Genomic DNA, 16,159 nt, shown 5'->3' with positions numbered 1-16,159 from the left:
GGTCAAGAAGCACTAGGATGGAGGGATAACCTCCATCCCTGGCTCTCCAGAGATCATCGGTCAGTGCGACCAAAGCGGTTTCCGTGCTGAAGCCAGGCCTGAATCCAGACTGAAAGGGATCCAGATAATCGGCTTCATCCAAGGACCGTCGGAGCTGAAAGGCTACCACTTTCTCAACAACCTTCCCAACAAAGGGGAGGTTGGAGACTGGACGGTAGTTATTCAAAATGGCTGGATCCAGAGATGGCTTCTTCAGGAGGGGTCTCACCACCGCTGTCTTCAATGCCGGAGGAAAGAAGCCCTCCCGAAGGGAGGCATTCACCATCACCTGGATCCAGCCCCACGTCACCTCCTTGCTGTTCGCGACCAGCCAGGAGGGGCACAGGTCCAGTGCACACGTGGCGGCACTCACTACTCTCATGGCCTTGTCCACTTTATCAGGAGTAACAGGTTGAAAGTCAGTCCAGAGATGTTGCTCAAGACCCTCCCCCGGTACCCCGGCTGGCTCTGCGCAATTGGAGTCCAGGTCCATCCGAAGCCGAGCAACTTTGTCCGTGAGGAACTGGACATACTCCTCCGCTCTACCTCGTAAGGGATTATCCGCAACCCTCCCATTCAGGAGGGAGCGGGTTACCCTAAACAAGACGGCAGGGCAGACTCAGCGGATGCTCAGAGCGGCAATATAGGTGTTCTTAGCTGTCCGTATTGCCAAGAGGTATGCTCCGATGCCAGCTTTTAATAGTGTTCCTTACACCTATTAGCTCTCCGGTGTCGTACATCCAGGAACAACTCCCTTGGCTCCTCCCCACTGCTCCAATGCATGACATCACGATCACACTCTCTTGTCTCCTCCCCAATGGTCCAAAGCTCAGGCGCCTCCTGGTGACCAACCAGCCTCTCTGCGCCCTGCTCGGAGTCGGAACCCTGTCCAGGGTCCTCCACATCCTCCAGAGCCGACTCATAAGGCCCCTCGCTGTCGGAGTCTGGCGGCAGCTCCAACGGCTCCTGCTGGGCCACAACAGTTCCATAACATGGATATATCAGGGGACAGTGAAATTGCCCAGAAGCGATAATATATTCAGAGGGTAAAATAGGATAAATCACTCCAACCAATTCACCATGGCTGTCTCATTGCAGCTGACTCATCCCGGCTGACTCGCCACAGGACAACTTCCTGTGGAACAATTCAACGCGGGATAACTCAAGAGAGGGACAAGTAGAAATGCAGCTCACCCCAGCCTCGATGACTTCTAACTTGAGAAGCTTCAAACCTAAAGCAAGACAAGGCCTGCTGCAATTTACTTGTCTCTCTCCTGAGTTAATCTTGCATTGAATTGTCCTGTGGCAAGTTGGCCGGGGCGAGTCAGTCACAGCGACCTGTCCTAGACCCAAGTGAGGAACAGAACAGCTTTGTTAATCTAGGATCTGAAGATGGATCCTCAGGTTTACAACTAAAGCGCAGGTAGCAACTAGCAAATCTGGGTGTGACAAGAGACAGTATATACAAACGTGCTTCTCCAAAGAACTCTGCTCAACTTTTTGATGAGGTTGCATTATCTAGGCTTGCTACAACTTTCTGGCCGGCTGCAGAGAAAAAGTTTCTCCATGGAGCATATGGTACTACTGGCCCCTTTTCCGTCTACGTAAGCACAGAAACCTTCTCCTCGCACTGCAAACCTGGAAAAGGACAAGGAGTTACTATTTCAATGAACATTGCAAAAATGATCCTTCCAAGAAGGTTCCCATCTTTAGGGAATAGGAAACATCCACCAACACTGCACTTTCAGAATGCACTAGATCGTTATTTTTAATTTCTGTTCTTAGAAAAGATCCTAGAATGTTTAAAATTCATTAGGGATTTCTAGAACCCAAGAGACAACTTTGTTGTTATTGTTGTTAGTTGCGAAGTCATGTCTGACCCATCGCAACCCCATGGACAACATTCCTGCAGGCCTTCCTGTCCTCTACCATCCTCTGGAGTCCATTTAAGCTGAGGTCTACTACTTCGGTGACTCCATCCAGCCACCTCATTCTCTGTCATCCCATTCTTCTTTTGCCTTCCATCTTTCCCAGCATTAGGCTCTTCTCCAGTGAGTCCTTCCTTCTCATTAGGAAGAAAAAACTAGCCAAACCTTAATGAAGTAACTTCCATGAACTGTTCTCAGAATTCAACGAACACTTTAAATATGAATGTTGCAAGCTGTCAGTACTTTCTAAATAATAGAAATTTGGGTATGATATTTGGTTTCCATATATTTCCCATTTAACAATCTGAGCTATTAAATATAGCACATATGGATTTTGTTGTTAGGCATCTGTTAAAACTACATGAAGTCCACAGCATTTGGTAAAACACAAAAGTAAAATTTTGGTTCAAAATTTCAGTGATCAACTGGAAAGTTAGGCACATTCCCAGCCTAACTCCCTCTGAAGCAATGCATTGAAACACTGAAATTTTGAGTTGAAATTTCAGATCCACACTTTGTAATTCAAATTCCAAATACTGTAGATTTGCTAAAGTGTTTGGCATATACCTAACTTCAGATTCATTAAACTTTCAAGCACCTGACCTGACTGCAATCACTCTTAAAATATGAGAAATAACTTGAACAGAAATAAATGGTGCCATTTGATTCCTTTTATAGACTTACAGAATATGAAGTGTAGAAGCAGAATTGTGAGCAATTACATTCACACACTGGATTTTAACACTAGGAACTATCCCTCTGAATATTACCGGTTTCTCTTTTTTATTATTTGATTAAATCATTCATTTTGAAGGCCATTTGATCAAATCTCTAAATCAAATACCTTTTCTCAATCCAATTGCCAAATTGTTCTGATTTGATGATTTGGTTGAAGTTCAAATAAACATCCTTTCCAAAGAAGGCTGAGTCAAGTTTCTGAATGATGTATATGAATCAGATCAGGAATAGTTGATAGATCACAAATATACACAATTGATCTTTAACATTTGCCATTTCACTATTATCTTGTTAATAGAGCAGTATATGAATCAGATTAGGGGTGGTTGATACTTCACTAATATATACACTTGATTCGTAATATGTACACTCACATTTGCCATTTCATGAAAACCTAGATCAGGGGTCCAATTTTATAACCAACTGGGCTGTTCCGCCCTGCTTACAAAAATATCAGAATTGGCACCAGACCCATCTGCTCTTAAAGGTAGTGTATCATCTTAGTCATTCTGAACATCTGGCCAGCTGTGATGTTGCAGTGCGGAGATCAGCAGATATTATATTCTATTGCCCAAACAATTTTCTCTTTTTTTCCTTCCTATTTCTGTATTTTATTTTGGGGGGAAAGAAGCTTAGCCAAAAAGCATCTTAATTCTTATTATTTTTTTAGGTGCTCAAGCCGAAGTGTAATGTTTATAAAGGCTTCACAAAGGAAAATAGCTCTGTAAGTCCTATAAACAAACAAATAAATAAATGCAACATACTTACTGGTTTTTAAACTCTGTACCATCGAACCATTTCCAGACCTGGCTAATTTCTCTTGAGAGACCAAACCAATAATGCAAGGGACTGAAAATTTCCACCCAAAAATCCTAAAAGGGAAAAAAATTATACTAAATAGTCATTTAGTACACTAATTGGAGAAAGTCTGTTATTTTTCTGTTTAATGCTAAAATGCATTTGTGTCAAATTATTTTATTTGTACAAGAACATAACATTAAGGTAATATTAACATATTAATTAAATTGATGTAAACAGTCATATGAAAAAGTAACTACATCCTCTGAGGCCTATGGCTTTGCACATCAGCACATAATAAAAATCATCTAGTCCTGAGCAGTTCTTAAAAGTAGGTAAATCAGATGAACAACACAGCTGGACTTCACACAAAATGGCCCCTGCAACAAGCAGGAACCTCATAGACAATCAGGCACAGCTGACTGTCACACAGCTGATTGTCAGAATGGGTTTTTTTTACTTTTTTTACAGCATTTTTTTACTACCGATTTGGGCAAACCGCTAGCATTTCACCCCTGATCAGAACTGTGCAGGCTATTTGAATTAATACAATCAAGGCCAGAATTGAAAAATTGTCCAATGACAATTATACAAAGAGACAGAAGAAGCAGTCAATCATATATTCAACTTGTACAACAAGACTGGGCACCACCTGTGATATGATATATTGCTGGAAGTATTAATTGCACAAAAGCTGAATTGGACAGAAGAAAGCTAATGACAATTCACTATGCATTATACCCTCTTAGTGATATAAGATTTATACCTATCCTGCAGAAATAGAGACAGATTTCAAGTCAATCTACCAAAGAAGAAAAGAATACACTGGTTGATTACATAACAGACAGCCAGGAATATACTCTGATACAAGTTTAAAAATTGGAACAAGAATGTTCAGGAAATAAAAGATGAATCTCAAAATAATGTAATAAACACACAAACAGAATGCTGGCTAGGAAAAGCATTACACAGTCAATTTCTATCAAAAATCAAAGGGAAAGTGTAGAAAGATGAAACCGGGCAATGGCTTATCTGAACTGAAAAAGAAACTGAAGGTTTGATTTTGGCTGCTCAAGAGCAAGCTATTCAGACTAATGCAATCAAGGCCAGAACTGAAAAATCATCAAACGATTTAAAGTGCATGTTGTGCAAAGAGGCAAAAGAAACAGTGGATCATATATACTCAAGTGTACAAGACGATTGTGCAAAATAGATTATAAACAATGATATAACACATTAGCCAAATGACTCACTAGAACATGTGTAAAAATTATTGCGTGATACTAATGAAAATTTGGTGGGAACTTGAAAATGAGCAGATTAAAATATTGAAGCATCTCCAGATAAGCATCTCCAAACTGATAAAAGTCTTGGCTCATAACATACTAGATTTAACTGTGATTGAAAAGAAGAAAGTGTGGATAATTTATGGGGCAATACCAGGAGATCATAGAAGAAAAAATGGAGAAGATCAGAAAGTATAAGATCTGAATACTGAAATTATAAGTTTATGGCATAAACCAGCCATGATGGTCTCTGTGGTCATTGGAGCACTGAGTACCTTACCCAAAAATCTTGGCGGGCACTTAGAAAATCCACAGATTCAAAAAAATATCCATTTGTCAATTACAATAGGCCACAATGCTTGGAGCCACATAAATACTATACTGATAGAGCGGATGTAAATAATAATAACAACAACAACAATAATAACAATGGTGGCCCAAAGTAGAAAAAGTTACCGAATATGAGAAGGTGAAGATCTTGTGGGACTTTCGAATACAGACGGATTGCCATTTGGAACACAACACGTTGTAGAGGGTCGAAAGCATACAGTTTATTGATATCGCTGTACCAGGAGATGCCAGAGTCAAAGAAAAAGAACTAGAAGAAATAACAAAATATCGCGACCTGGCCATCGAAACTACACGGCAATGGATGAAACATGTAACAATGACACTCATTGTCACCGTGGCACTTGGTACCATGTCCAAGAATTTTACAAAACACAACAATAAACTGCAGCTTTCTGCAATAACACCAGTGGAACTGCAAAAAACTGTGTTACTAGGAATATCATATATTTTAAGACGATACCTGGTTAATACCTAGGACGCTGGCAGCAACCCATAGCATTAGCACAGTGAATGAAATTTGTGACACATCTTTAAATGTTCAATTGACTGAGTTTCATGCTTAATGAATAAAAGAAATAATAATAACAACAACAACAACAACAGAGAACCCTGTGACTCATTGTATCATCCTTTCACAGAAAGGTAGTACAGTCTGATGGGACAAGAACATCAAATTTTAGGCTGACCATCTTTTTTTTACTCCAATGCTGGATGGTTACATCATTATCATCAAGCAGGTTATATATCTTAAATGGAAAAATAATTGTACTGGCAAATGAACTTCAACAATAAATCAATAGTTATTCAGCTAAACAGATTAATCAGAGTGACCATGAAATAGCAAAAAGGCAGTGATAGTGGTAGAGACTTCCAACTCCTTCTGGCTTCCCCATTGATTTTGCTTATGGGAATTTGGCAGGGAGTATTGGAAACCACAATCACGTGACTATGGGGATGCTGCAGAGGCTACAACTTTGCAAATAAAACTGGTCTGAACATTGTAGACATTTCAATTCCACAGGAGTAATGACTCCCTTTCTCATTTAACTTGTATGCCTGAAATGATCATGAGGAAGCTAGACCTTGAAGCATCAACAATCAGGGTAAAGATTGGTGGAAGAAAGATCAACGTTCTTCAACATGCTGACGATACAACTCTCCTCTCAGAAACCAAAGGAGGTCTGGAACATGTGATCAAGAAAATCAAAGATGAAAGTGAGGATTTTGGTCTCTTTCTGAACATCAAAAAGACCAAGCTCATGACCCACTGCAAGGAATGGAAACACCGAAATAGAAATTGAAGGTGAAGTGATAGAATGCGTGGGAAAATTCAGTTTTCTTGGACCACAGATTTCTCAAAGCAGTGAAGGTAGCCCAGAAATAAATCATGGGATTGCACTGAGCGACACAGCAATGATGAACATCACATTCCAAATATGGAAAAACAAAGACATCGGCCATTTGGCAGCCAAATATAGATTAGTCTCTTCTGTTGTGTTCCCTGTAGCTACCTATGGTTGTGAAAGTTGGACCTTAGTAAAGCAAGACAGGAAGAAAATAAACTTTTGAGCTGGAGAAGGCTCCTGAATATTCCTTGGGCAACCAAGGTGACTAACAAGCATGTATTGGAGCGCACAACACCAGACATGTCACTGGAAGGCAAGATCACGAAACTGCATCTCACCTTCTTTGGTCATGTCATGTGTGAGAATTCGCTGGAGAAAGCAATTATGTGTGGAAGAGTTAGCAGTAAAAGGAAATTATGCTGTCTAAGAATATGGTGGCTGGACACCACCAAAGCTGACACCAGCTAGAACATAGAAAAATTCAAAGAAAAATGCAAGACTGGAAGCTGTAGAGACCTGGCCCATAGAATTGCCAAAAGTCGAATAGGACTGAATGGATAACTTTATCATGATCAATGGCTGATTTTAGGTATTTTGATTCAAATACTGTTGCAATATAATATATCATTTGGGTACCTTGAGTTTATAAACAGACAAACAGAATGAGAATTTTACTAGTATACAAATAGTAACAATAAATACAATAGGACTGCTTTTTATACATATGACTGGCAGGACAATTGTCCAATTAATAATGATGTTTAATGATTCCTTACCAATTCCTTCTGTGTATCAAACACAGCCAAGGATGCATTAAGTGAAGAACAGGTCTTTAAACTGAGAGACCAATTCCTTTCTTCTTTTGATACATAGAAACATTTCCTTCTATATCCAATCCAGGAATCAGGGCAGGCAGCACTTTCAATGGGAAGACATGGTAGACACGGTTTTGTGCTTAAAACTAGAAAAAGAAAATCAAAATGGAAAAATCATAGAGCTCACAATTAACTACAATTCTGACAACATAGTTCGAAAAGCTAATATTAATCTACCTCATTTAAACTGCAATTCCAGGGTTTAAGGAAACCAAGTGAGTTAACCTGTAAAAACAGCTAGTGTTAAGTGCAGAAAATGACAAGCCAAGGTGATTAAAATGAATATAGGTTTACTGCATGATTGCACGTAAATTCTTTTTTTGGGGGGGGGAATAGATTTTTATTATTTTTACATTTAAAACAATGCAGTACCACGGTCGAAGTGACCATACATTCACATTATATACAACTAGTCTCAACCATTAACTATTAGCTTATAATAGCAATAGCAGTAGACTTATATACCGTTTCATAGGCCTTTCAGGCCTCTCTAAGCGGTTTACAGAGAGTCAGCATATTGCCCCCAACAATCTGGGTCCTCATTTTACCCACCTCGGAAGGATGGAAGGCTGAGTCAACCCTGAGCCGGTGAGATTTGAACTGCTGACCTGCTGATCTAGCAGTAGCCTGCAGTGCTGCATTTAACCACTGCGCCACCTTTGGCTCTTATGTAATACATTGTCTATCCTTCTGTCTAATCACAATATATACAGTTTGTTCCTGTCTTGTCACCTTGTCTTATACCAATTGAATTCAAAATATTCTGATTCCCCTTTATTTTTAAGTTCAAGAATAAGCATATCTGCTTCTGCACAGGTCAACACTTTTCCGATTATATCTAACTCTGATGGTGTCCAATATTTTTCTTTTCTCCAATATTTCCACACACACACCTCCTCCTCTCCCCTTCAGACCTCCTCCTCCCCCCTCCCACACACCCTCCCACATACCCCCTCAGCTATTTCACAGCACAATTTCTATGGTCAACTTTGCTGTGCCAGCTGGAGAGAAGGCTTAAAGAGATGGGATGAAAGCTGGGGATTTCCTGGGCTATTTCACACATTGGATATTGTGTCTCATAACTCTGGCCCTTCCAGCCAATAATTCAAATGGAGGAGAGCACGTTGAAGAAGCATAGTTTAACGAAGTATATTCTCTACAATAATATCTCAGTGATATTCTGTGCAACAATGAGTAATACCAATTTCTTTTTTTTCCATGCAGCCTGAATCTTGATTTCTTTTTCTTTTTCTAACAAAGAAAATTATATCTTGGAAGATGCAAGAATACATTAAAGGTGAGGCATTCAAGTTTTTCTTCCACCTAGCTGAGAAATATAGAAAGCAGGACAAGATTAGAGAAAAACTTAACTAATCCTTTGGCTAAAACCACTGGTTTCTCTCCTAAGCAGAGGCATCACAATAAGTAAGGCAGGGATAAACTGAAATAGCAAACTTGGGTGGGTAAAAGTTTTGCTCAGGCTTTGTCTTCCTGATCACCATCTCTCTGGGATGGTTTAGGTCCCGCTGGACCGTCCAGTGGCAAAAGTGTCAACAGCGGTCTTGGAGAGTCAAGACCGCACATTGTGTTGTCGCGACATTGGCTCTTCCAACGTCGTAATAAAAAAAAAACAGCATGCTAGTAAGGAAAAGCATTATAGGGTCAATATCTATAAAGATCAATTGGAAAGTGGATAAAGATAAAACCTGGCAATGGCTTACAACTGGAACATTAAAACGAAAGAAACCTGATTTTGTCTGCTTTAAAACAACCAATTTGAACTAATGCAATCAAGGCCAGAATTTTTAAAAATCATCAAATGATTCAAAGTGTAGGTTGTGCAAAGAGGCAGAAGAAGCAATAGATTATATAATCAGCCATTTTTGTTTGATAATGCAATTTATACTTCTTACTCTGAGGTGCTTGTTGTGGAGAACGGAAGCTTTTGATTTAGATTGAACCTGATTAGTTAAGATACAACTTCAGACTTGGAAGTGTGTTAAGATTTTAAAAAAGGATATAACACTGAAATTATGACTTTCCCCTTTAGCAATAGCAATAGCACGTAGACTTATCTACTGCTTCACAGTGCTTTTACAGCCATCTCTAAGTGATTTACAGAGTCAGCATATTGCCCCCAACAACCTGGGTCCTCATTTTACCAAACTTGGAAGGACGGAAGGCTGAGTCAACCGTGACCCTGGTGAGATTCGATCTGCCAAATTGCAGACCTTCGGAAATCAGCAGAAGTAGCCTGCAGTACTGCAATCTAACCACTATGCCACGATGACTTTATGGTTGCTAAGCAAGGAGCTTGAAGGCAAACTATCATTTTATATGTTGACAGTATATAAAATACTGTGGACATCTTTTAAACAAAGGCTTTATCCAGGTTTTTTCCATTTGTAAATTATTTCTGGACTTCCTGCTTGAAATAGAAGGGGGGGGGAGAAATTTTAGCTTTACATTTTGAGGACTGGATTAATCTTGTCATTATAGAAATTGTTTGTAATTACTAAAAATGCAAAGAAAAAGTTGAGGGTGTAATTCCATTTAGTATTTTACTGCATTGAAAGGAATAAGAAGTCACTCCGTTTTTCTTTTCTTTTTTTAATCTTGCATTCCCTTTTCCATTTTTTTGATCTTCATTTTCATATGTATTTTATATTATAACATATTCTAATACAATGTATTGGAAACAGAAATAACATCTGTAATAATTATCATATGCCAGTAATGTAAAATCGGTCAATTGTTCCTCTTTCCATTGGATAGACCAGGATGGCCCAATTGGCCAGATTCGACCATATCACGGGCCTTGAGTTTGACACCCCTGATCTAAGCTGAGTATATCTCATAAATAGAAAAATAATTGTAGTGGTAAATGAGCTTCAATAATGCCAATACTTACTTAGTTAAAGACAGTGGTGTGCGGTGAGGTTTATGGCTGGTGAGGCAAGCGGGCAAAAGCTGCCTTATGTCGGACACAGTGGCAGGGCGTTTGGACGTCCTGCCACTGTGTCTGACATATAGACATCTCACAGGAGGAGAGGAAGGGGGCAGTCTCAAGCCCCTCGCCCTGCTGGCAAAGTTGCAGAGGGGCCATTGTGGGGGGAGTCGTCTCCTCCTCCCTCCTTCCTTCCCTCCCTGCATCTCTTACCACACTTGCTGCATCCTATCTGGGCCAGTTTGGGGGCGCGTTTGCTGGCGCCTCCTGGCCCAAAGCTGCTGGTGTCCTGCAGGCGGCAGGCGAAACCCAGCGGCGCCCCCTCTCCCGCTTCCCCGCGGGGGCTGAGCTGCATCTCTGACATCGCTGTTGCCTGGCCCGAGCGGAACACAGATGCCGCCACTGCCGCCTGCAGAAGGAGCAAGCCTAGCAGCCGCACGGTAGTGCTCCTGGCTCAACAGCGCCCATGGGAGCCTCCCTCGCCCTCCGCTCCTTTCGGACACCCCGCCGCTATGTCCGCCATAGATGCGGGAGGCCTCTATGGCAGACACAGAGGCAGGGCTTTTGGACATCCAAAAGGAAACAAACAAAGTCTCTGCTCACCTTGATTTAAGATAAAATACTTTCAATAAACTTTTGGCAATTAGTAAAGAGAAGTCTTCAAGAAAACAGGGCTGATTAAATATATCATATATCAAATGCGGAGGCTATAAAATCGCCATTTTGAAAAGCAGTTAAACAAAGGAGTTTTTTTATAAAATTGAAGCTGGTATTTTGAATAATAATAAAAAGGGTTCTCAGGAATGGTCGCTGCTCGGATTGATTTTAAATAACTTAGATTTGTCCTGAGGGGGGGGGGGGCGACCTGCCTTGAGCTGAAAAAAAAACAGCTGAGAAGATCTGGCCGGAGTAAAAAAAAAAACTCAGCTTTTGTTGAACCTCTTCTCCGTTCACAGCCCAAAAAAAAAAGCTGTGAACTACAAAGAGGATTCTAAGGACTGAGTTCCTCCCTGCTTCTTTCTTGCCTGAAAGAAGAGATACCTATCGTTCTTATAGATATACAAACCAGAACTCTGAGGGCAGCTCTGTTGAGCCACCGGCGACGGCAGGCTCCTCCCCCCGGAAGCCAGTTAATCCCTGCCTTACTTATTGTGATGCCTCTGCTTAGGAGAGAAACCAGTGGTTTTAGCCAAAGGATTAGTTAAGTTTTTCTCTAATCTTGTTCTGCTTTCTATACTTCTCAGCTAGGTGGAAGAAAAACTTGAATGCCTCACCTTTAATGTATTCTTGCATCTTCCAAGATATAATTTTCTTTGTTAGAAAAAGAAATCAAGATTCAGGCTGCATGGAAAGAAAAGAAATTGGTATTACTCATTGTTGCACAGAATATCACTGAGATATTATTGTAGAGAATATACTTCGTTAAACTACGCTTCTTCAACATGCTCTCCTCCATTTGAATTATTGGCTGGAAGGGCCAGAGTTATGAGACACAATATCCAATGTGTGAAATAGCCCAGGAAATCCCCAGCTTTCGTCCCATCTCTTTAAGCCTTCTCTCCAGCTAGCACAGCAAAGGTGACCATAAAAATTGTGCTGTGAAATAGCTGAGGGGGTATGTGGGAGGGTGGGTGGGAGGGGGAGGGGGAGGAGGAGGTCTAAAGGAGAGAGGAGGAGGTGTGTGTGTTTATGTATGGAAGTCCTGAGAAGATTTTTGAGTTTGAGTTTGAGTTTGAAGTTTATTTATATGCCGCCCTTTTCCCTGGGGGGACTCAGGGCGGCTCACAACCCAAGGGGGAGGGGAAGACAAACTTTTAACATATAAGACAATACATAATTAAAAAACACAACATTCATACCATTCGGGCGGGTTACAGTCTTAGCCCCAGGCCTGACGGGATAGCCAGATTCTGAGGTCTGTGCGGAAGGTCTGGAGGGTGGTGAGGGTACGAATCTCCATGGGGAGATCGTTCCATTGGGTCGGAGCTGCCACCGAGAAGGCTCTCCTCCGCGTAGTTGCCAGTCGGCATTGACCAGCAGATGGAACTCGGAGGAGGCCTAATCGATGAGATCTAATAGGTCGCGTGGAGGTAATTGGCAGTAGGCGGTCTGTCAAGTACCCAGATCCACTACCATGTAGGGCTTTATGGGTGATAAGTAGCACCTTGAAGCGCACCCGGAGATCGACAGGTAGCCAGTGCAGCTCGCGGAGGATAGGTGTTATGTGGGTGAAGCGAGGTGCACCCACAATTGCTCGCGCGGCCGCATTCTGGACTAGCTGAAGTCGCCGAATACTCTTCAAGGGCAGCCCCATGTAGAGCACATTGCAGTACTCCAGCCTAGAGGTCACAAGGGCACGCGTGACTGTTGTGAGAGCCTCCCAGTTCAGGTAGGGGCGCAACTGGTGCACCAGGCGAACCTGGGCAAATGCCCCCCTGGTCACAGCTGACAAATGGTGTTCAAAAGTCAGCTGTGGGTCCAGGAGGACTCCCAAGTTGTGGACCCTGTCTGAGGGGTATAATGTTTGACCCCCCAGCCTGAGAGGTGGAATACTTGCCGAATTGGTGGGAGGGAAACACAACAGCCACTCGGTCTTATCTGGGTTGAGCACGAGTTTGTTAGCCCTCATCCAGTCCCTAACAGCTTCAAGTCCCTGGTTCATCACGTCCACCGCTTCATTGAGTTGGCACGGGGCGGACAGATACAACTGAGTATCATCCGCCTACTGATGGTATTTTATCCAAATATATTTTATTCTTTATACTGCTTCTGTCTTTCCTTAAAATATTAACAGAATCCACAATGGACTGAGAATCAGTGTCTTCAGCTTAATTAAATTAGCAAATTTCCTCAAACCTTGAAATAAGTTACCCAGACCTAATTTAAATATCAAAGGATAAGGTCTGCAAACCCAACAGAGTTAATTATGTCTCCCAGAGGACCTGTACACGAATAAATATACCTACACACACACATAAACACACACATACACACAAACCCCTCAAGTGTCACCCTAGAATTAGCATGTACAAGCTCCCCTATAAAGGTTTGCCACTGTACCTCATTTCTCTACAGCTTGTCCCTAAAAGCAAACTGTTTTGTTTTTAGGAATAAATTGTTCTTCTTTCCTCACAGCTGCCTGGATTTCATGTTCATTTATTCATGCCCCTGATTTGATTCATTAATCTGCAATCACCACCTGGTTTGCCAGCTCCTTCAGATGAGGAAGAGGTGGATTGCTTTGAAACTGCTTTCCTTCTGCCTTTGCCAAATTCTATTGCAGAGGGAATTCCCCATGGAAGGAGAGAGGGGTCAAGAAGTGGGTGATGTAGGAGATTAAGAGATGACCAGGCTGAAACCCAAGGGAGGAGTTAAATGCACCATTAGTCTTGAATCACTTCACAAGAGAACTAAGTCCAGCCCAATTTGAATTCCATTGGTTCTTGTCTACCCTCAATTTGTTTTCGCCATTAGTAATTAAAATTCTTGTAGAGAGCTTCGGGTTGTTTTTAGATATGTGAAGGGAGTGAAACCTGGGATGTAGGCGTCACTCAGATCTGCATTCCAAGCAATAAGGTTTAATTTCATTGGCTGAAGCTACCGGTGGGAAAATAGAGCAACCTGAGTGGTTGGGCTGTTGGACAGCTCCCTTTAAGAGAGAGAGCCGTCTGACAGCCAGCATGCAGAATGTACCAAGAGCTGTAGTCCCTATCCTGAGTCCTGCCTCTTCATTTCGACCCCAGCTTTAATAAACCTTTACATTCATTTGAATTGCTTGGATTTCCTGATTTCCTCACGCTTGGCAATTGCTATGCTGAAAGACGGTAATCTGACACAAAGCTGGTGCTGCTTCTACCAAAGATTAGTCTCTGCATAAACAGACTCTGAGTGGCTTCCCACCTAAGCAGGTTAAAGCCTGGAAACAACTATAACAACAACTATAACAGAAAGAACTCTACCTATAGCAGTAACTCAACCTTACAACTTTAAAATGCGTGGATTCAACTCCCAGAATTCTCCAGCCACACTACTTAAAGCTTTCAGGGTTAAGAAATACTGATCTAGGATGCCCATGTTCAGTCTCCCATCTCCCGGACATGCCAAATTTGTGAAGTGACCGTTTGGCTTCAGGCAATCGATCCATGCTAGTGAATTATTTAATGAGAAAGGACTTTGCCCTTTTGCTGTGTGGTGCCAAGTAATGCACCCATGATAATCCAATGCTTCTTATCTCAAAGCTATGCTATGCTATGCACCCTCTTCTTTTAAAAAAAGATTTTTATTATGATTTCTATGTGCTATCTTATTTTTCTGGCTTGAACCGAGCTCTGTTCGGTAACAGCTTTGTTTCTACTCAGAGAATTAAATTTTGTAAAGATCTTTCTTTCTATAGTCTCTTCACTTCCTATTTAATATCATTTAGCTAGTAGAGTTAATGGTAAAGATTCCTTTCACACATATGTGCTAGTCGTTCCTGACTCTAGGGGGCGGTGCTCATCTCCATTTCAAAGCCGAAGAGCCAGCGCTGTCCAAAGACGTCTCTATGGTCATGTGGATGGCATGACTAAACGCTGAAGGGGCACAGAATGCTGTTAGCTTCCCACCAAAGGTGGTCCCTATTTTTCTACTTGCATTTTCTAACTGCTTTCGATCTGCTAGGTTGGCCGAAGCTGGGACAAGTAATGGGAACTCACTCTGTTATGTGGCGCTAGGGATTTGAACCACAGAGCTGCCGACCTTTCTGATCAACAAGATCAGCATCTTAGACACTGATCCAACACTTAGAGTCCTAATAGAATTCTCCAGGTTTTACTTATTTCTTTGTCTAATCCCCGCCCAACTGAAACAGTGTGACTCTGAGTGATATACAGCATTTAAAAAAAATCAAATACTAATACATCCCCCCTCCCCCAAACCATGAGAAACAAAGAATCCTAGATTGAGAGGCTCAGAATGATAAGAGCCCAAATGCCCCCCCCCTTTATCTTGCTTTGAGGATCCTTTTTACAGTCCTTCTGAATCCCCAAATTACCTTCACAAGGTCATTTCTGCCACACGCCCGAGAACATTCACGCTAGGAAGGGTCAATTCTTTGTCATCAGCGCCGACAAAAGGAAAGTGTTTTTTCTTAAGCCTCCATTTGGACAGCTTGCCTTTCTTCCAACTCAGCTGCTATTTCTCTGTTACAATTGTCAGGCTCTCAGATGGGAAGAATCAGGACCAGGCGTTCGATTGCAGCCTGCCTATACAAAACAATCTAGTCAACTAACATTCAGTAGGAAATTGGCGCCAACAAATTGGCACCAAAAGGAGTTGGACTTTTGACCCTTAAATGAACAAACTCTTGGCTGATGACACAGCTCCACCCCCAGCCATTCCTGCTCTCCTCCTGCTACCAGCTGCTCCGGGAGAATGGAGAATTTCCTACTTTGTCTTTTCAGATTTTTCACTGAAAGTTTCCAAAATATTCCCAGAAGATCTTCTCTTTTTTGGGCTATCTTTTATTTTGGAGGATCACAATAATTTTAGATCCATTTTTGGCTTCAACAATCACCCCCAGCCACTGAGAGGTTGGCAGCTGCCCAACTTCACTAGGGCTAAATCACCAGGATAAAGACACACCAATCACTAGACCACTTCTCACTGACCGGGATAAATGACCTCAAGGAAACCCCGGCAGATAATGTAACCCTGTTCACGATGGAGGGAGGAACCCTGAAACACAGAGATGGAATCGTGGTCCCTCCCCCATGCAGGGAAGAGTTACTGCAGCTTTGCCATGAGAACAGACAACAGGGCATGTGGGGGGCATAGAAGAGGCTTTGGGTCGTCTGGGACAGCAACAGACATC

General features: G+C 41.9%; 1 protein-coding gene across 4 annotated transcripts in view; it reads right to left on the bottom strand.

The window, feature by feature from the left end:
- Nucleotides 1-15,792, bottom strand: part of LOC116504976 (C-type lectin domain family 2 member D-like) — a 30,251-nt gene extending 14,459 nt beyond the window's left edge. Inside the window, exons 1-5 of one of the 4 annotated variants that reach the window (XM_032212252.1) lie at nt 15,294-15,601; nt 11,583-11,649; nt 7,263-7,447; nt 3,474-3,577; nt 951-1,677 (exon numbers count right to left, since the gene is read on the bottom strand). In XM_032212252.1, the coding sequence (XP_032068143.1) occupies nt 1,554-1,677; nt 3,474-3,577; nt 7,263-7,447; nt 11,583-11,601 (432 nt within the window). In that variant the 5' untranslated portion in view covers nt 11,602-11,649; nt 15,294-15,601 and the 3' untranslated portion in view covers nt 951-1,553. Of the gene's footprint in view, nt 1-950; nt 1,678-2,747; nt 2,904-3,473; nt 3,578-7,262; nt 7,448-11,582; nt 11,650-15,293 lie in introns of those variants that run through there. The other 3 variants (XM_032212253.1, XM_032212255.1, XM_032212254.1) reach the window with 3 other exon arrangements.
- Between the last annotated feature and the right edge of the window lie 367 nt (nt 15,793-16,159).

The sequence above is a fragment of the Thamnophis elegans genome, chromosome 2 (assembly GCF_009769535.1).
Source record: "Thamnophis elegans isolate rThaEle1 chromosome 2, rThaEle1.pri, whole genome shotgun sequence".
In the NCBI taxonomy this organism is placed as follows: Eukaryota; Metazoa; Chordata; class Lepidosauria; order Squamata; family Colubridae; genus Thamnophis; species Thamnophis elegans.
Note: the sequence above shows the minus strand (reverse complement) of the source record. Positions and strands in the feature narration are given on the sequence as shown.